Below are 22,483 nucleotides of genomic sequence, written 5' to 3'. Positions count from 1 at the left end.
CCGGCAGCCCCCCACCGGGCGGGCAGGGACGTGGGCCGGCGGGGAAGAGAGATGGCTGTGCATGCCTGTGCAGGGGAGGCGGCTCCGCGCCGGTGGTGCCGGGGAGGTTTCCTTTGGGCAGCCCCTGCGCCCTTGACATGACAGCGGCGATCTGTCTCCTCTCCTCCTCGCTCAGCTGGCTCAGATCCGCCTCCACGCCGGCGGCCAGCCCTCGCCCTCCGCCATCCCCGGCCGCTGCCGCAGCCGCCAGCCCTTCGGGGAGCCCGGCCAGAGCGTCTCCTCCTTCCAGGCTCGCTTCGTTGCCCATGGCTGGAGGGCTGGCTCCTCACAGGCGAGCTCCAGGCGCAGGCGAGGCGGGATGGGCTGGTGGGCGGCTCCGGCCCCGGCCTCGTTCACGTTGGGGAGTCGGGCGGCTAGTCCTCGGCAGCGCCCGCCGCTGCCTCCATGGCTCTGGGGCGCTGGCTTCGGCCGCTGCCGGGGAGACAGAGAGAGCAGGCAGCCGAGCGATGCCCGCCGAGCGCTGCCAATGTCGCTCCTCCTCCGGCGGAGCGCATGCTCCCAGCACAGGGCAGGTGGCTTCCTCCCTCCCCGCGCACACAGCGGCGGCCCCCTCCTCCGACGGGCGCTTAAAGGAGACGCGGAGTCCCCCGATCCCAGGGCACCCTCCCCCCAAAAGCGAGACCCTCCCAGCTCCTTAGCAGACACGAGCGCCGCGAAGAGAAGCTGCCTCCGACCAGTTTGGGGCTCCTAAGACTCCCCCGGCCAAAACACACGGACAGACACACACAGAGCCCTAGACAGACAAGTGTAGCTGCTCCAAATACATCCCAAGCCATAGACCTGGAGTTACACCAGTGCTGGAATTGGCACTGCTGGAGGTGTTGGGGCACCCACTGGCTTGAAGTGATTTCCATCTTGTACAGGATTTACAGTTTGGTTCAATGGTTCTGGTTCATAACATCCCATCATAAACATGGGTCCAGTAACCGAGAGCAGCAGCAACTCAAAATCTCAGAGCCACCCTGTGGGTTCTGACACACCTCAGCCAAAATTGAGCAAGGGATCAAATTTTGCAGTCTAACTGTACCTTATACACCTAGGCCCTACAGCACCCCAGTTTTTTGGTTTTTTTACAGAGCTTTATGTTGGATTACATCAGAATCTAGTTCAGTCTACTCTCTTTCTCTGAAGACTTTGGAGGGCAAAGGCCAAAAATTGGATGGATGCAGCTGCTGGCTCTAGATTAGCATGGCGCTTTTGCATGATGAATTAGAGTATGGGTTTATTTTGCCTTATCTTGATGCAATGGGTCAGTTACGGTTGATCAGCCTTATGACATTTTAGGGTCTGGACACCCTCAAAAGGTAGAATCTAGCTTTCAAATTTCATCTCCAAAGCAGACGGTTTGAACATTGCACTTTAAAAATAGCTCAGTGCAAAACATCACATGAAGCAGAGAAAAGACCATCAAAGGGAAGAGGAAAGGTGGTCCACAAGCGCAATGGTTGCCGGTCTATCTCTGATGCTGTGGGGCTGTCTGAATGAGGGGTGTGAATCCATGCATGGTTGCATACAAAAGCAAATATAACTGATAGGAGAGAGTGAAATACCTTCTTGCCCCATTGAATCCAATGAGAGTTTTGCTGCTGACTTCAGTGGGGCCATGATTTCACACTATGTATTCGTGAATCTTAAAACAATTACAGACATGTTTGTGGAAACTGACTTTCTTCAAAATTTTGTGACACGTCCCTTCACTTATGAATAGCAGCTATCCATCCTATAAGATGGTGTAAGCACCAAAGCAGTTCAGTTAGGGGATATCTACACTTGCAGCCTATTTCGGAATAGGGCTGCAAATGTAGGCATTCAAAATTGCAAATCAAGCCCAGGATTTAAATAGCCTGCACTTGATTTGCATCTTCCCGGCTGGGCGCCATTTTTTTTTTAATTGACAAGCCTGGAATAATTGCCCGCGTCTACATGCGGCAGTGAAACGGGCATTTGAAATAAAGCCCTATTTCAAACTACCTGTTAAACTTAATTGCAGGAGGAATAACAGGTAGTTCAAAATAGGGCTTTATTTCGAACATCCGTATCACTGCCGCGTCTAGACACGGGCGGTTATTCTGGGCTTGTAAATTTAAAAAATGGCTCCCGGCCAGGAAGATGCAAATCAAGCGCGGGATATTTAAATCCTGGGCTTGATTTGCAATTCCGAATGCCTATATTTGCAGCCCTATTCCGAAATTGGCTGCAAGTGTAGACATACCCTTAGGCTATGTCTACATTCGCAGCTTCTTGCACGAGTAATATGCAAATGAGGCTAAGCGTGGAATATCACCGAGCCTCACTTGCATACCTAATGAGCCACCATTTTTTTCAGAAGAGGCTCTTGCGCAAGAAGGAGCATCTACATTGCCCCTTCTTGCGGAAGAAAACCCTCTTGTGCAATGCCATTCTTCCTGAAAAGTAATAGGTGTAACGGCATTGTGCAAGAGGGTTTTTCTTGCACAAGAAGGGGCAGTGTAGATGCTCCTTCTTGCACAAGAGCCTCTTCTGAAAAAAATGGTGGCTTATTAGGTATGCAAATGAGGCTCAGCGATATTCCACACTTAGCCTCATTTGCATACTACTTGCGCAAGAAGCCACGAGTGTAGATATAGCCTTAGTGTGTGTTATAATGCAGCATCACAAATGGCTAGGAAGTCCAGTGCAACAGTCCTTGAAGTGGATAATGTAGGGGTAAAAGTTCAGGACCAGAGGATGAAGCCAACACACAACTAGCCCCTGAGGCCTGCTGTATTTTCCTTTCATACTCTTCACTGTCTTCTCTCTCAACAACCTCTTTTCACGGACTTCGACTCACTTATGCAGCACAGCTCTCCAGTGCAACCTGTTACTAGACACACCTTCCCAGCTTGTGGTGATGATGTTGAAAGTTTTCAAGTCATTTTTGTAAATGTTCTTAAATCTGAGCCTAGATTGTTCCAGTGGCCTTAGGACATCCACAAGTACTCTCTGTAGGAGTTCCTGTGGAATATATCCATCTTCCTCCTGGTACAGATAAGCCCAATGGACACTTCTGTGTCTGAGAACAGTGATTGAACAGGGTAATTACTCCTTCTTAAATACATTGGTGTCCGGACCTTTGTCTTTCACTTGGGGCGCATCTAGACAGCAACATTATTTCAAAATAAAATGTTATTTCAAAATAACTTAGTCTGCATCTACACAGCAGGCAGTTATTTGAAATAATGTTGAAATTTGGTCAAGCTGAAGGACTTCTTACTCCGATTCCTGTAACCCTAAGTACTGTGTAGATGCTCCCAATTTTGAAATTAGCTATGTTGAAATAAACTACACAATTGATATTGCTCAATTTGCCTAGCTTATTTCAAGTTTAGCCCTGCTGTGTAGATGCACCATTAATGTTTAGAATATGACAGAGACAATATATGTGGAAGATATTTAGCCTTCTCTCATTCCTGTAGATAATCCAGGTCTTGCCACCATACATCAACATGCACAAATTATATCTGGTATACCTCTATCTTGTTGTTCAATGTCAATTACCTGTTATCCACACACACTTGGGCAATTAGCCAAATACAGTGACTGAATTTCTAGATCAAGAATTAAGTTCATCATATAGAAAGGTAATCTGGTACCTCTGATCCTAGATAATTGAACTTATGCACAGCTTCTAGCTATTAAACTTCAGGTGCAGCTGACACACCTTATATTATAATCATTGTCTTCTTCACAAGTTTTCTGTTTCCTTGGTCTTTTGTGTGGTTAATGTGAGGGCAACTTTTTTTTTTATACAATGGAATTTCCATAGAGGAAGTCTTACTTGGCAGCATACAGTTACATAGTTTGTGTTACAGTCTATAATCTGAAAACTGCTAATATGGAGAACATCTCATAGAGGGATTAATAGGTTACAATTAAATCCAGTTGTTACCAGATCTCACATGTCTCCACTAAACCTTTTGGCAGTGACTGCCTTGGAAATAGATGTTGATAATGCACAGTTAGGGTATGTCTACACTACAAAGTTAATTCGAACTAACAGCCATTAGTTTGAATTAACTTTCATAGGTGCTACACATACAAGCCGCTAGTTTGAACTTAATTCGAAGTAGTGGAGCACTTAATTCGAACTAGGTAAACCTCATTCTACGAAGACTAACGCCTAGTTCGAATTAAGTAGTTTGAATTAAGGGCTGTGTAGCCACTTAATTCAAACTAGTTGGAGGCTAGCCCTTCCCAGCCTACCCTGGTAGCCACTCTGGGCCAAGCCAGGGAAACTCTTCTGCCCCCCCTCCCAGCCCCGGAGCCCTTAAAGGGCCACGGTCTAGCTACGGTGCCCGTGCCAGGTGCAAGCCTGCCAGCACCCAGCCAGCAGACCCTGCACCTGGCACAGCACGAGTCAGCCACCCGCTGCCACCCAGGCCTCCACCTCTTCCCAGGACCAGGCTGGCAGCTCCCAGGAGCCTGCCCGGGGCCGTAAGACGTGGGCGCCCACGTGGTCTAATGCAGAGATCGTGGACCTCATCCAGGTTTGGGGGGAGGCCTCCAACATCCACAATCACCGCACTAGGCACAGGAAAGTGGCCGTCTAGGGCAGGATAACTGCCAGTCTGGCCACCGAAGGCCACATATGAACCCAGGAGCAAGTTTGCATGAAAATCAAGTTGGTCCGGTGAGACCCCTGACCCTGAGCCCTGAGTCCAGCTAGCCCAGTAGCCTGTCTGCTGACAGCAGCCAACACCAACTACCCTGGAGGGGGTGGACCAAAGACAATGACCAAGCCATTTGTCTCGTGCCATCCATCTCCAGTCTTCCACAAACAGAGGGCAGGGACACCATTCCTACCCCCTGGCTAATGGCACTCCATGGACCCAACCTCCATGACTTCATCTAACTTCTCTTTAAACTCTGTTCTAGTTCTAGCCTTCACAGCCTCCTGTGGCAAGGAGTTCCACAGGTTGTCTATTTGCTTTGTGAAGAAGAACTTTCTTTTCTTAGTTTAAAGCCTGCTACCCATTCATTTCATTTGGTGTCCTCTAGTCCTTATATTATGGGAACTAATGAAGAAATTTTCTTTATGCTTCCTCTCCACACCACTCATGCTTTTATAGACCTCTATCATATCCCCCCTCAGTCTCCTCTTTTCTAAGCTGAAAAGTCCCAGTCTCTTTAGCCTCTCTTCATATGGCCCCTGTTACAAACCACTAATCATTTTAGTTGCCCTTTTCTGAACCCTTTTCAGTACCAAAATATCTTTTTTGAGGTGAGGAGACCACATCTGTACACAGTACTGAAGATATGGCGTACCATAGTTTTATACTTCCCCTCCTCCTTCTTCCCCGGGCTTCCCCCTTCCAGCTCCCTCCTCCCGGGTTTCCCCCTCCCCTCTTCCACCCTCTCTCTTCCCCTCTCCCACCTCCTTTCCCCAGTCTCCCCAGAGGTTAATTCCCCCCCCCTCCTAGTTTTGTTAAATAAAGAGAGTTTCTATTTTTGAACACACGTGTCCTTTATTTTATACATCAGGAAGGGGGGCTAAAGAGGGGTAAGTGGAAGGAGATGAGGGAGGAATGGGGCACAAGCCCCCGATGGGGAGGACTGGGGTGGCTCTGTGGGCTCCTCAGGGTGGAAGCTCTCCTGCAGGCCTCCTGGATCCTGAGAGCCCCCCGAATGACCTCCCCGGATGGCAGCCTGCAGCAAGTGCAGCTGGGATGATGGCCGAGTGCTGTTATGTGCCGAGTGTGGGCACTCAGAGCACTCCAAGACAGGACTGCTTTGCTGTCCCTCATCGAGGTAGACAAGCAAGCGGGGAACCCTGAGAACTGTCTGTCGGGGGTCGAGTCCCTTTAAGCACAGCCCTCGGCTAGCCTGAGGCAGCAGCTCCATACTCTAAGTCCTAACCTGATGCCCTGCTGGCACTGCTTCCAGCCAGCCTTAACTTCGGTTCAGGGTCCTCTCAGTGTGGGCATGCTAGTTCGAATTAGCAAAACGCTAATTCGAATTAGTTTTTAGGTCTAGATGCAGTAGTTCGAATTAGCTTAGTTTGAATTAACTAATTCGAATTAAGTTAGTTCGAATTAGTGCTGTAGTGTAGACATACACTCATTGATAAGTGCAGAACTCCAACAATTTTTCTCCATTGTCATTCAGTTTTCTTTCTCCATGGTGGCCTATGCATAATGGCCAGATCTAGTAATCTGAGGTAATTCTAGCTTGCCGCCTTCCAGTAAACTCAGTCATATACCCAGTGGTATCTTACCAACAACATGGTTAAGTTGCTGACAAAGTCCTTCTCTTCAGAGACAGAACAAATTTTAGGCCATATATACTGATAATGTTAGCAAAGCCTCTTGTGCTATATTTTATTAATAATATATTCTGATATTGCAGTTGGATATTTAACTATATGTGCTAATGAGCTTTTGATTGGGAAACCCATCCTGTGTTCACAGTGGTCTTGCTTACTATATGCATGCCAGAAAAAAGTGTAATGCATCCATCACATTTAAAGACTGCGTGCCAGTTAGTCTGATTCAGAGATAGTGGCTACATCAATATTAAAAATCTCCAACTCTTGGTCAATAATGGTGGACTTTCTATGGTGATTGACCTCTAGAGTGATACATTAATGCACATCGTCCACCCTTTCTAACAAACAAAGATTGAAGAGGACAACCATTGTACCTGAAAGTTCAGTGTGTACACTTAGGCAGAAAAAAAATATAAGGAGGCAGAAGCTTGCTTTAGGACCAAAGCCTGCGCTCCTGATGGTCCTAACCCTGAAGACTTGAAGACCGACATATTCAGAAGATCATACATCTGCAGGAAAGGAAAAGGAGGGCAAAGCTAAGTTGCTGTCAACAGCCTAACATTTTCTCCACTGAAGGTTAATTCAGCAGTTCCTCCCCTATGGTTTGTTAACTGAGAACTAGCTAACTGCAAGGCAGCAGTGCCTTTATGGATATAGGGTTGGGGTTTTTTTTCAGTCTAAATGGTGGGGTTTTTGGATTAGCTGCCAAACACTCGACCCATGGTAGGTTGTACTGGGTTACCTGGTGACACCAGTAGAGGCCTCATGTGCCTGACCTAACTTTCCTTGTGAACAGAAATCTGTCCTAGAAGTCCCATGGTATGTCTGCTTTCTCCTATACTTTGTCCCATAATTTTCACCACATCTTTTTTTTGCTCCAACAGCTTCTTATGCTACTGATTTTGCTGTTGCTAACAATATCACAAGGTAATGAGGCACAGCACTCTGTTGTTGCAAATATAGAACAGCTATTAAACGAATCAGCTTTTTTATCAGAAAGAAGTTATCATTTCCATCATTGTTACTCAGTGGCTGATATGAAACAAGTGGGTGGTCCTCAGCTAAATACAACTCTTGTCAAAAGCAAAAGGAGCCTTGTCACTGACATGAATGAGTGTTTGATTAAATCTCTACTGGACACATAGCCACAGCTTGAAAAACTCCATCATGGTTGAATGCTAATTGGTACCTTTACCAGCTACAGAAAAAACTAGAATTTAAAAAAATAATACAATATATTATTATTTGTTTATATGGTTCCCTAAGTGTGTATGGCTATTTACAACCAGAAAAATAAAAACAAGTTACCAGCTCCCTTATCCTGCCTTCCTAATGCAGGAGCCAGCTCCATTCCCCAGGGAAACCATATTGGCTGTTTGACTGCTCCCAAGGGTGGTTGGAGGGGGATGGGATCCAACCCATCCTCAGCTCAATAGATTGATGACCCCAAGATCCCCATTGCACCCCATCTCCCTACCTTCAGGTCATCCCTTATCCTGCCATCCTAATGCAGAAGCCAGCTTCATCCCCCTGGGGCAGCCTGTGTTAGTTGTCTGGTCACTCCTAGGGTGGGGTGGGACTTGAACTGCTGAGGCCAGGACTTGTATCCACCACCCTATGCTCCCCAGGCAAATGTCCTATCCCCTCTTCCCAAAGTACTATCTAAAGGTTAGTTATGAATAAAGATAATATCCTGAGCACTAAAATTGATATTCAAAATTAATTCATTTACTACTATTATAGAGGCCTATTAATATAAAAATAACCTGCTAATTTTAATTAAAGAACTATATCATATTGCTGGGCAGAGTGGGAAGGGATAACATTAAGATCATCACAAAAAAAGGAGGGGGGAGCAGGAGAGCATAGCAAAACCAGGACACGTGGTGAAGAGAAAAAAACAGCACTCTCATGGCTTGGTAATAAGCCTGGCTATATGCAAAGATAAAAAGCAAAGGAGAAGAAGTGTCAGTATGTTAGTCAGTTGGACACTTGGAAGCTGGCACCAGAAGTGAAGGCTAAGATGAAAGATATGAAGTTAAAAGAACATCCAGATTACTTCCTACTTAGCATTCACATTATTTGAATCTTCAAAATGCTGTACCAATCCCTAATTAAATGTCACAATGGATTTATCAGCATTTGTACCCCCCATTTTATAAGTACAGTAATTGTGGCAAAAAATTAAGTGGCATTCCCCAATGCCATTCAGTAAGTGTCAGTATCCAGGTGAAAATCCAGGAATTTCTGTCTTTGGTTCCATGTTCTAAGGCATGTTGCCTCCCTATATTTTGTTTCTCAAACAACCAGCGTGCACATTACATCCTCCTTCTACAATTCTGATTCTTCCTTTGTCACACCATTTTAGTGTTATCTGTCTGGAAATATGGAAAGATGGCATAGAAAAATTTAGAAAGAAAAAGACTACAAACTCCAACATTTTGACTGCTTCTAAAGAAACAATGATTTGCAGACATCTGTGTTAGCCTGGAACATCTGAACCTGGAGGAAGTCTTTACAGAACCATTTACTCTAAAAGTTGTGTATTAGCATCTGATGCAATTAAGCAGTTGTCACTCAGGTAAATCTGCAAGACTGAGTCCATGAAAAGTGAAAAAATAAGTGCCTGACATTGCTTTGCAGAGTATCCTTCATTTCCCTAGTATAAACTTGTATGATCCAAACAGTTCCAAATCTCAGCAAGTGGATGATCAAGCTATTCACATGATGGTACTTTTTTCAGGAGGCACTGAAGCTGAAAGGTTGATGGTCACCATCTATGCAGAGAATCTGGAGTCTGAAAGGTGCAGCTAAAATAATCTATGTCCATCTGAGTTGTTTCTTGTAACATGTTGCAAAATGTTCCTTGGGAGCAACATGTGGGAGTATTTTCCAGCCACAGCTCAAAGGCTACGTCTAGACTGGCATGATTTTCCGCAAATGCTTTTAACGGAAAAACTTTTCCGTTAAAAGCATTTGTGGAAAAGAGCATCTAGATTGGCACGGATGCTTTTCCGCAAAAACACTTTTTGCGGAAAAGCATCCGTGGCCAATCTAGACGCGTTTTTTCGCAAAAAAGCCCCATCGCCATTTTTGCCATCGGGGATTTTTGCGCAAAACAATACAGTGTTGTCTACACTGTCCCTCTTGCACAAAAGTATTTGCGCAAGATGGCTTTTGCCCGAATGGGAGCAGCATACTATTTCCGCAAGAACACTGACAATCTTACATGAGATCGTCAGTGTTCTTGCGGAAATTCAAGCGGCCAGTGAAGACAGCTGGCAAGTTTTTCCGTAAAAGCAGCTGCTTTTACAGAAAAACTTGCCAGTCTAGACGCAGCCAAAGTGCTTTATAGAAGTTGGTTTGTGTTATTGTCCCATTATTTTCCAAATTGGAAAAATACGAAATAGGAAGGATAAATCAATTGCCCAAATGTTCCAAGTGTTTTAATTCACACAAGTAAATATGACTCCCTCCCTGTTTTGTGAGCAATTCACTGGACCCCACAAAATAAAATGGATCATGCTGTATCAAACCTGTTAATTTTTTAGTTATCTATCTGGAGATATGGAAAGATGGCATGGAAAAATTTAGAAAAAAACCCACTACAAGCTTCAACATCTTGAGTGCTTCTAAAGGAACAATGACTTGCACACATTTATATGTTAGCCTGGAACTGGAAAAATGTCAAACCCTATATAAGCCAAAGCAAACTGAACAGAGTCTTTCCAAAGTTATTAATTCATGAAATTTCTAATGGATAAAATAAAATAATGACGATTCAATCATCTGAAAAAATAATAGATAACACCTTAGGAAGAGACACTTTTAAACCTGACACATACATTGCGGCTATAATATACATTGAAGCTCCCATGCACTTATATACCAAGGCTTGCATGTGCATCCACGGATAAGTCACTTATGTACCCAAGTCATTGGAAAGAACGTGGTGAATGCCCAAACCATAGTCATATACTTGCTTGTCAGTTAAATGAGTTCCAATGAACATACACTCCTATTTTGGCTAACTTATTGCTTGCTCTAAAACAGGCTCACAGGACAGTATAAGGGAATTAGAATTCCTCCCATGAATGAGAGTCCAGTGTTAGGGATACTCAAATCTCAGCTGTGGATGTCAAGGAGAGCATAGGGGTTAAACAAAAAGTGCTCTTCAGAAGCAGAACGAGCTGTGGTTACCGCCTACCTATATACTAGGAAACCATGTGATGGGAGTAAGTTGCAACTTGTGGAGTTACAACCTCCCTACTATGAAATACCATGTCCCAGGTTATTCCTCCTGGGGCAAAGCAGTTATGCATTATCAGAGCTGTGCATAATATGCACCTTCTAGCCCTTTGTGAGCACGGGCTGAGAAGCTGCAGGGATGCTAAGCCATTGCTCCTCTGTCTGGAGGTTCCTGCAAAGTTCTATTCTACCCAAATTTAGGTGAAATGGGTTGAAAACTTAGCACAGTGAAAATAAGACCCTTGAATATCTGTGCCAATTAATATACATTCAAGCAGAGTGCTGATACAGTTTTCTTTGGCCAGATCCAGCTACATAAGCACCTTGTAGAGATAATCAAGAGAGTAGTGAATTTACCACAGTCCTATTCACATCATCACACCCTCTTTTGAGCTAAGTCATTGGTTTTTTCCCCCACAGCTATAGAGGCTATGCAAGTCAAATTTCCAACAATCCCATCCCAATAGCTTGTCAGTTGCCTACAGTACAGCAGTAACAATGTACCTGTCCACAGTATGGACACCCTTATTGTCTTTTTGTATTCTTCCACTCAGGGTGCAAAATTGCTTATCTTCCAACATCCATTCTGAGCCTCTGTCAATGGAAATACTTGTATGTAATAAACTCCCTGTTCTCCTATTGCTAAACTTATCCAATTGTCTCAACTTGGTACAATCCAGGGACTGCTTCTGCCATCATTACTGAGTGTTCTCTGACAATTGGCTTCTCTGCTAAGCAATCACAGTTGAGATTCCAGCTAAACAGCAGCAACAGCAATCAGTTCAGAACAAGCTGACAGGAGGGTTGGAATATCTGTTACCATTTTAGAGGGCCAAGTCTGATACATCACAACAAACAAACAGGCCAAATTCTAAGTTCCCCTTTTTCACACTAAATCAACAGAAGTTTGCCTCAGTGTGTGTGTGGGGGGGGGGGGGGGGAACCTCGAGAACCAAGGAATGTCTCTCTAGGGATTATTATTGTTTACATGGGGGAATTTCAGCTCTTCTATTTTCCCATTGGGTGCTTTTAAAAATCACCTTCAGCATTCAGAATGTAGTAGGTGCTTTACAGAGAAATGAGAACATAAAATCTCCCCAATTAGAAGCATATGGGCTGTGTCTACACTGCACCCCTTTTCCGGAAAAGGGATGCAGATGAAACAAGTCGGAATTGCAAATGCAGCGGGGGATTTAAATATCCCCCGCTTCATTTGTATAAACATGGCTGCCGCTTTTTTCCGGCTCGGGGCTTTGCCGGAGAAAAGCGTCAGTCTAGATGGGATCTTTCAGAAAATAAAGCCTTTTCCGACAGATCCCTTATTCCTCTTCAAATCAGGAATAAGGGATCTTTCGGAAAAGGCTTTATTTTCCGAAAGATCCCCATCTAGACTGGTGCTTTTCTCCGGCAAAGCCCCGAGCCGGAAAAAAGCGGCAGCCATGTTTATACAAATGAAGCGGGGGATATTTAAATCCCCCGCTTCATCTGCAATTCTGACTTGTCTCATCTGCATCCCTTTTCCGGAAAGGGGTGCAGTGTAGACACAGCCATAATGTAAATAGAAGAAACAGGAGGATAGGTCTTGTGGTTATGGCACAGAACTGGCATTTAGGAGATCTGTGTGTTATAGTTGAATTTTCATATTATTCCAAGTCCCCTCTAACAAGGCCAGATATTCAAGACTGCCCAAGTCCCTTCAAGTAAATGACAAGATTTTGGGAAGTGTTCAGTGCATGGAGTGGTGGAGAGCACTTTTAAAAACCTGGCCATAAGCAACCAAGTGGCACCCTTGAAAATCTAGTCACATTTGTACATTGATAACTGGAATGGAGCTTTTGAAAAATGTTATCTCCATCATGGGTCCTAAGCTCTTTTGGAAAATATGGTCCTAGTTGTTTCTGTGTTCCATTTTCCCATTTGAACAATGGGGATAATTTTTCTTCCTCCAATTTGTCATTTCTACATATGTTTAACACAAATCAACCTTTACCCTCTATACAAAAATTAAGCACATAGAACAACATGGTCTCTGTCTTGACTGAGCAAGTGTTATTTTAATAACAAATCTTATTTATATTATATCATGTATTAATTAATTATTATTACATACAATAGGATAACTGCATGTAATAATGCTCTGTACAGAGCTTTTGGCGAAAATGATTGCTTCCCCCACGCACATAGAAAAATAATCTATCTACCTCAGTGGTTGAGAAGTCACACAGCCCCACACTGTTCTCTCCAAGGGCTAGCTATTTGGAAATTACCATCGATGTCCACTTGTTAAGTAGTGCATTGTGGATACGGCACATAGTAACCACACTACATTAGTTCTGCACTGGCTGCCAATTGATTTGTTGGTGAAATTTAAGGTAGTCATTTTGCTCAATAAAGCCCTAAATAATTTGGATCCTAGCTTCGTGAGGGTTGATTCTCTGCTTATGTGATACTGTAACAAGCACAGATGATGGTCTTTGTTCAGGAAATCTTTATTTAGAAAGTCTGCTTAAGCCCATCCTTGTGCTTAAACACTTTCCCAAATCAGAGCCTATTGCTATTATTGTCCAGGGCACACAGTAACATGTTAACTTGACTAGAACCCAGGAGCCTTGACTTTCAATCCCCTGTTCCAAATAATAAAAATGCATTTTGCTTTCTCTTTTCTTTTATTATCATGTACAGTATCTAATCGTAGTATATTTAAAATATGGTGACAGTCTACTAAACAATATTGAATCACAAGTGCTGTATGTAGTTCATTATCATCAATAACCATGGGCTCAGCGCCCATTGGTGTCTGATTCCTCCCTCCCTGTCCAATGCGGAGTGGCATAGTTTCTGTAGACTAGCTCCACACCAAGGGTACGTCTAAACTACATGCCTCCGTCGACGGAGGCATGTAGATTAGCCAGATCGGCAGAGGGAAATGAAGCCGTGATTAAAATAATCGCGGCTTCATTTAAATTTAAATGGCTGCCCCGCTCTGCCGATCAGCTGTTTGTCGGCAGATCGGGGCAGTCTGGACGCGCCGCGCCGACAAAAAAGCCTTTCTTGATCGGCACAGGTATGCCTCGTGAAACCAGGTTTACCTGTGCCGATCAAGAAAGGCTTCTTTGTCGGCGCATCGCGTCCAGACTGCCCCGATCTGCCGACAAACAGCTGATCGGCAGAGCGGGGCAGCCATTTAAATTTAAATGAAGCCGCGATTATTTTAATCGCGGCTTCATTTCCCTCTGCCGATCTGGCTAATCTACATGCCTCCGTCGACGGAGGCATGTAGTCTAGACACACCCCAATCTACTTATATCAGCTATTCATTCTCTGTGGGGTCTGCCTCTCCAATTCGAACCATCCTTTATGCTGAATATCAAGGTCTTGGCTTTTTGCTCATCATTCATTCTGCAGATATGCTCAAATAGCTGATGCTTCCGCTGTATAACCTTCTGCAGTAGGTTGCCTTTCGGCGGTATCTTCCTAAATAATTCCTCGTTGGTGACCTTTTGCTTCCATCCTATTCTCAGCATCTTTCTATAACAACTCCTCTCAATTACCAATATCCTTCTCTTCGAATCTTTCGTTATCACCCATGTCTCACATCCGTACAACATGCTGCTAAATATACATGTTTTCAAGATGCTCAGCTTCGTTCCTAAGCTAATCGCTTTACTTTTCCAGATCCTATCCATTACCTTCAAACTTGCTCTTGCTTTCGCTATTCTAGTTGCTATTTCCTTCTTACAATCTAGATCATACATCATGTTGCTCCCCAAATATGCAAACTTCTCTACATTCTCTAGTTCGATCCTACACTGATCTTCCTTCCTATTTCCTTATCTCCAAATACCATTGTCTTCATTGTATCGATATTCATAAACAGTCCATCCCTCTTCCCTTCCTCATTTGGTAGCTGCACCATTCTCGCTAACTTCTCTTCATCTTCCTCGATAACTATATCATCCGCGAACCTCAAGTTGTTAATTCTCATCCCGTGCACTGATATCCCTTCTATTTCTTCCTTGATCTTGTCCATCAGTCTCTCTAGGTGTGTGATGAAGATACTTGGCAATATCAGATCTCCTTGTCTCATATCTTACTCATTCTAAACCAACTTCCCAACTCTCTGCATGTTCTCACTGCTGCCTCCGCATTATTGTTGATATCCTTCAACAACCATATCAGTCTGCTATCCACTCTGTATGACTCCAACATCGCCCAAGTCACTTTTTGATCTATACTGTCAAATGCCTTCTGAAAATCAACAAAACAGTTGTAGATGTTCTTGTTCGTTCGCCGAGCTTTCTCCGCTATCAATCTTAATGCCAATATCTGCTGTATGGTACTTCTATCTTTCCTGAATCCCGCTTGCTCATCTGCTAGATGTTCGTCTATCTGCGATCTCAATCTCTCTGTCAGTATCATCATCAGCACCTTGCCCAGATGATTCGTTATACAGTAGTCTCATCTAACTGATGTAGCAATGTGTTTGTGTATCATACAGTCTCCTCCCCAGAAAAAGAATTTCTGGGAAATGTATGTAAAGTAACATCATGAACTTTCGTGCAATACATTACTATTAATTAGGTGTCACCCACTGTATCCTGGTATTTTCTGGACTCAGTATAATTCCCATTTATTTAAACATGGAAGGATTTTAACCAGAGAATTTATTGAATATGCATTGCAGTTCTTTAACTGCACATACACTCACACTCAGACTGCACTTCAATAGCTAGGACAGAAAAAAACTGCTAAACTTGCTGATTTATGTTCACATAGGCCACCAAAAGTTTCCACAACAGACACTGTGAACTATTCCAGTTCCACATACAACTCACCTGCTTGGGTCCATCAACCTTTTTCTTCCATTTTAGTGTGCATCCTTTACATTTAATTGTAAGACTTGGGGTTCATTCCCAACATGACAAAGACAGAATTCTCACCACAGTCCAATGAGCTATGTTACACTAAAAAACCGTGTATAGAATTACAGAATCATAAAATTATAGGATTAAAAAAGTCTGCAACAGTGATCTAGTCTATTCCCCTGCCATAATGTAGGATTTGTTTTGTCTAAACCATCCAAGACAAATGGTTCTTCTTTTCAACATCTCCAGCTAAGAAGGTCCCATAAACTCCCAAGGCAGCCAGTTCCATTGTCCTCTTCTTAGTTAGGAAACATTTCCTGAGATTTAATCTAAATCTGCCATGCTGTAGTTTAAACCCATTGCCTTTTGCCCTGTCCTCTGTGTCAAAAGAGAAAAATTCTTCTACATTATTCTTATAACAGATTTTAAAGTATCTGAAAACCACTATTATATCCCTCTTTAATCTCCTCTTTTCCAAACTATACATACCCAGTCCCTTCAGCCTTTCCTCGTATGGCTTGCTTTCCATACTTTTGATCATATTTTTTGTTTTTCTCTGGATCATCTTTGCTGCTTTCCAGTTTCGGTACATCCTTTCTATACATTCATAACTAGAATGGGACATAGTACAGGCTGTACCTCCCTGGTACAGCACTCTCAAGACCTGACTGGTTCCAGACCAGAAAATTTGCCAGACCAGGGTAGGTCAAATCTGCAGCTCTGAGCTCCACTCTCCCTAAAATGGCCCAGGACTCCACTGTTGTCTGGAGCTCTACTCTCTCTCTGGTGGAGGCTCCACTCTCTCCCCAATGGCTCACTGATGTCCAGGGCTTTGTGCTCCTGCTGGTCTCCAGGAGTGCCTCTTTCTCCCCAGTGGCTCTGCTGCTGTCCAGAGCTCCGCTAATTCCTGGAGGCTCCGTGCTCCCCCCAGTGTCCTGCTGCCACCTGGGGCTTTGTGCTCCCCCTAGCAATTTTGCTGATGCCAGGGGGGCTCGGCACTTTGCCAAGCAGCTCCACTGCCACCGGGGGCTCTAAATTCTGGCCATGGCTCCGCACCTTCATTCCACCTGGGGCTCCACATTCCACCCGGGGCTCCGCACTCCCCCCAGCAGCACTGGATTTTCTGATGAGGAAATTTTTAAAATCTAGTCAAATCAACACTTTGAGGGTCCTGTGCTCCTCCCTGCAGCTCTGTGCTCCCCCATCCCAGCACTCTCAATATGGCCCAGGGGCTCTGTGCTCCCCTCTTGAAGTCATGCTCCGCTTCCCCCCACCTCTCATCTGCATCCAGAGACCGTGGGCTTTGTGTTCCTCCTGGCAGCTCTGCTGCCCCTGATACTCCATCTCAGCTTCATAGTTTGGCAAAATGCTCCTGGCCCCAACCTCAAGGCTAATCCCATGAGTGCTCTTACAGGATCACCTGAGGATGTTGGGCCAGGGCTGTTGCCAGATCATAGAAGTCCAGATTATGAAGTTTCAATTTGTACTTTAACTAGGCCTAGCCAGTGTTGAATAGAGTGGTATTATGCTAGATATCCAGACATGCTGACTTAAAAATGTCTGACTTGAGTGTTTCTAAAAGATGCTAAACACAAGCCATTAGTGTGATGCAAAGTGTGTTATCACCACATGATGACCCTACATCATCGGTTTCTCCCAAAATACCAAATATAAATAGTTTAAATATGTCTGTCTTCTCTGCATTATTACTCATAATTCTGCCATTTCAATCTAGTAAATGACTAATACCATTTCCAAGGGTTTTTTGCCCCCCTGTTCTTAATACATTTTAAAACTCCCTATTGTCCTTTACTTTGCTGGCCAGAGATTTCTCTTTTTGTCCTTTTGCTTCCTTTATCCATTTTCTACATTTCCCTTTCTCTACCTGGCTTTTAGATTGTAAAATCTAAGGCAAAAAATAAGACTGACTGATATAGCTTCAAGTGCTGATACAATAAAAAGATCTAACAATAGCCAAGTATTTCACCTGGGACTTCAAATAGAAGAGCTGTGAGTCCAATCAAAAGTTTCACAGAAAACTCATTGTTATTTTCATGCTATATCCACCAGTGTAGTATCTGATTTCATTTTCAAGTTTCACCCTAAAACGATTTAGTCCCTGCTTCTTTGACTATTTTTTGTTAATAAATGGATAGGCCAGATTAAATTTATACATTACTTTTCAAACCTTAGCACAAAAGTAAGGCCAAAATCAGATGCTAGAAGACAATGTGTTCTCTATTGTTCCTCCCTGTACAACCATAATCTTTCCCTCCATTTACAAGTTCTTCATTATTGTGAGTTGCAGCATTGGTCTTGAGTTTAATACCGAGATTGATAAAATATGCAATATCAAGAAATAGTTTCCCTTAGGCCCTCTATTCTGCCCTCTCCTCCATTGTGATACTGTTTTTCTCTTTGCCTACAGGAAAAAAAATACCATTGGACAGAACTGTTAGAGAACTATCTTTCTTCCCAGTGCGAAGGCAAATCTCACCACGTTTCATTTTGTGTGTGAAAAATTGCAGACAACTCTCTAGGGTGGTATTAGTCAGCAATGTAACTACAGAGTTTCCTATAAACTATAGTCAATGGTCATATTCTGGATATCTGAGTATCACAATAATCTAAACTGGAGATAATAGAGACATGCACCAATGATATCAGATTTATTAGTGACTATGTCTGTTAATCTCCTTCCAAAGACACCTTTTCTAATCTAGAACACTAAACCCCTGATGTCTTTCTCACATCTTTGCACTGTGCTGCTAGTTAGCACATAAGACTAAACCAAACACATCCCCAGTTTATTAAGCAGTTACCATTTCCAAATCTCTACCAGGCAACTGAAACAAGCAAAATTCAGACCAGACTGGAGCAGACAACACTGAGAATCAAAAATGGCAATGGAAACCTTGGTAATAATCCCCTGGAACAAAATGGTACCAACTTTTACCCAGACTGAAGCCAATGGGTCATTTGCAATTGAGGAGAATTTTCGAAGGCAGAAAGGCCAGTCAGTTCCCAAATTTCACTGCCTAGCTCCCATTTGCGCCTTAGAAAATCCTTCCTATAAAATAATTAAATAAAATATTGTAAGTAGCTTAAGATTTGAAGTGTGACGTATGAACTCTGAACAATTTTTAGTTTACAGAAGAACCTTGTTATTTAATTGACATAGCCAAGGCTAACAGTAGTGCTTATTTTCTAGCCATTTTGAAGTCGCCAGCGATGTTTTTATATCAGTTTAATAAATAAATTTCAAGCAATGACACATGATGTACTTCCCACCCCTCACAGAGCTGAATACAATAGATAAACTTGGCTTTTTTTGTTTTGTTTTGTTTTTAAAGAGCAGCTTAAAAAAAATCTCCCAACGGCACCATATTGGCACTATAAAATTGTGCTGTTTGCTGATCTGCCTTCTGAGACGGTATCTTCACTGATCCACTTGCATACCACATTGCATGCCACTCATGGTCCCACCAAGCACACTAGAATTATTACCTCTCCTGACAAGGGTGATAAGATTTTGAAAAGTATTTAGTATTTTTTAGGTGCTTTGGGTACCAAAAAGTGGGTGATAAGCATTCTCAAAATCAAGCCCATTACAGGGGTCTCTGGTTGGACATCCAAAACAACCCGTTCCCCTAAAGTTTCCTTAACCAGAAAGCATTGTTTCTGCACATAGCAAAGCTACCCTGAACCAGTCTCCACAAAGTGCAAAACTGTATGTCATCTCGGTGTATATGTGGGCAGGTATCCATGCAGGCCTGATGTTCTCCAATTTGCCACAGAGCTGCTGACCTCTCTGAGGGCAGGGCACAGAATCTGCAGGTGCAGCCCCACAGGGGATCCTATTTACGACTAGTAAGGCAAAACTGGAAGCGATCCCAGAAACTCATCATGCAGTTAAATTCCTCGCATACTAGCTACTCAGATACTTGTCTTTGGGTATCAGACAGATGAGGGTATCCATTTATTAACTAGTGATTTGGATAGGACTAATTCAAAATGGTATATAAATGAAATATTTCATTATATAATCATAAAATACTAGAAATGGAAGGGATCTCGAGATGTCTTTGAGTCCAGTCCCCTGCCCTTACAGCAAGACCAAACACTGTCTAGATCTTCCCTGACTAACCTGGTCTGAAATATCTCCAGTAATGGAGATTCCACAACCATCCTAGGCAATTTATTCCAGTGTTTAACCACCCTGACAGTTAGGAAGTTTTTCCTGATGTCCAACCTAAACCTCCCTTGCTGCAATTTAGTAATTTATCAATTACTATTACCTGTTACTATTAACTTAGTTTATAATTCACCATCTATCGAGAAAGAAAATGTAGTACATCCACTCATGCTTACATTAGGTGAATTACATATTGTTACAGAAAAGAAAAGGATCCAAAATACTTATAATCTTTATTGCAACATCCTAGATGCCTGATACTCTTCCTATCATTGTTTAAGTTTCCAAGGAACATGCTTTTGCTAAACGTACATTATTTTCAGTGTGTTATTTGGTGAAAAAACATTTTAATAGTTCTAATTCCTAAGAGGGCTGACAGCTTCTACAGCAATGTGTGTGGGGGAGGGGCTGGCTCTGTGCTGCCAGAAGGGGTAGGGCCTCAGATGGATGGGAAGGGGCTGGGGGGAGCCATCCTTCAGAGCTGCCTAGAGCTCGTTGGTGCTCCCTTCTCTCACCCAGACCTTAGAGCTGCATGGAGCAACCAGTGCTGCATGATGGCAGAGATTTTAAGTGCCCAGGGCTCCGGCCACAGCCGCTGCAACAGTAGGAGCAGTGGCTACCGGGAGCCTTGGGCCCCTTTGAATCACCAGGCCCCAGGGCAAATGTCCTCTTTGGGCCCCCATTGGTGGGTCTGCTTCTTACTACAGATTGGAAGAACCTCTGGAGCCAAAATGCTGTTATTTCAGAACTATTGGACTACTGAGATTTAATATTTCTAATACATTATGCCTGCATTTGTAACTTCAAACAGAAAAGGTCCAACAACATATAAAATTGTGACTAATAAAACAGAAATGCATACCTTAGATTACAGCTATCCTTGCAATCTTGATGGTTTTGTCATAGTAGCTACCTGTTCTGAGGAGCAGTAGGAAGAATAAGAAGTGTCTGTCTTGCTGTGAATGTCCAGTGCAAAGAGGTTAGTCTGAGATATATTGGTCTCTCTAATCTCTTCATATCCTCCTTGGAACAACTGAGTGCTTTGTGTAACTCTTAATACTGAATAGGGATTGTGACATTAGTGATCCCAATTTAAAGTATCAAGAAAAAACTATTGAATCCACACAGTGCTTTATAATATAACCCTCTTATGTAAGGTTCATGCAATTCAAGCTGCATTTTACAAAAGCAAGCAATTACTTTTAGTGCAAGAGTGCACTGTAGATTTATTCACTTTGATGGCTTCCTTGGTTGTTTTATTATCTAACGCTCTCAAAATCCATTTTAGTTTAATCTGGAAAAGCATCAGCAATACACTTAATATACATATATGCACACACAGGCATACACATAGAGATTAAGACCGTACTTGACCCAGATTCAAAAAACTTAAGCACATGACCTACCCTGATACACACAAGCATGTTTCTGGATGGCTGCCAGCACTTACCACTTTCCTGTCATGGCTTACTGTCACCACTCAAGTGAAATAAAGTGTACAGGGAAAAGGCTTCAAAGTTTCATTTAAACTAATGTTTTTCTAAGAATTGGTCAAAAAATTATTCATACACAATTTTTGTCCCCTCTCTTGCCTGCTCCATACATAGGCAGTGACACTTTTTGAAGTGAGTTTGCAAATTGTATTTGGCAATGAGCAAAATAACGTGTCACAATAATTTTCCCTATTATGGGTGCTGATATCTGCACATTTTGAAATTCACTTAGGAGGGAGGCATTTTAATAGGTCACTAATTATCCTGGGAGTTTTGTTGCATAGAAAGCAAACAAAGGAATTAAATCTAAGGACAAATCTTCAAATGATGTAAATCGACATCACTCCATTAACTTGAGCAAAGCCAGGCCTATGTACATCTATTGAGGATCATATGATCCTCTCTCTCTCTCTATATATATATATAGACTTCACTGTCATATTAAAAGGATCTTACACATTTTAAAAGTTAGGATCTCAAATTCTCCCTCTAACTCTGTCCCCTTTCCCTCCTTCCCATTATCTGTAACACTTCTTTATAGCCTTACTAATACTTTGTTTCTATGTTTATTTTGCTCTGTCCATTTTTGAAGCATTGAAGTTATCCTGTGTTTTCAGTAGAACAGAATTTAACATCTCTGCTTTTATTTTAGTGACTCACATTTAACCTCCTCTTGCAAAGTCATAATGGGCATCATGATTTTTGAATGGGGCCCAAAGCAAAGCCTTGGAGTGAGATACAGATCTTTGAAGTGCCCTCTGATGAGTGCCAAACCCATATCCAAAATAAGATAAATTAAGAGGCAGATAAACAAACAAAAAATGTAACCATTCCTGTAACCATCTACTAGCTCTGACCTAGGCCATTGGTGTTAGTTAAAAACTGACAAACTCATAGCTGGAAACCAAATCAGTTCATCTCTATGTTAGTATTATTTAAAATTTGTATTATCTTATAAGACTGTAGTGAGTGTTCAGGCTCTGTGAAATACTTGTAAGTTGCTATCTGCATTAATCTTTCTTGTAATGAGTGTAATCAATGCTACAAAATAAAATATAAGGGTTTTCTGTCATTTTAAAAATGCCTGCTCTGAACTTGTGAACTCACTTGGGAAGAACAGTTCCCCTTATTCCCCTCCCTCCATCCTCCCCCCCCCCCCAACACACACACAACACCCCAGCATAGAATACTACAATTCTGTGCTTTTAGGATCTATGAGTCACAGTGTATATGTGTTTACTCCTGTTAACCTGTAAATAACTCTTATTTATTTTTTGTCATTAATAAGCCTTTACTTAGTTTATTACAAGGTTGGCTATATGTATTATCTTTGCTGTGA

The 22,483-nt window shown here is 42.8% G+C and overlaps 1 protein-coding gene across 1 annotated transcript in view; it reads right to left on the bottom strand.

Moving 5' to 3' along the window:
* The window catches only part of PCLO (piccolo presynaptic cytomatrix protein), a 506,430-nt gene extending 505,864 nt beyond the window's left edge, over positions 1-566 (bottom strand). Inside the window, exon 1 of the mRNA XM_014570493.2 lies at positions 66-566. Within this exon, the coding sequence (XP_014425979.2) occupies positions 66-307 (242 nt within the window). The 5' untranslated portion in view covers positions 308-566. The remainder of the gene's footprint in view (positions 1-65) is intronic.
* Between the last annotated feature and the right edge of the window lie 21,917 nt (positions 567-22,483).

Source organism: Pelodiscus sinensis, chromosome 1 (assembly GCF_049634645.1).
Source record: "Pelodiscus sinensis isolate JC-2024 chromosome 1, ASM4963464v1, whole genome shotgun sequence".
NCBI lineage: Eukaryota > Metazoa > Chordata > Testudines > Trionychidae > Pelodiscus > Pelodiscus sinensis.
The sequence above is the reverse complement of the archived record's forward strand: the minus strand, read 5'-3'. Positions and strand labels throughout refer to the sequence as shown.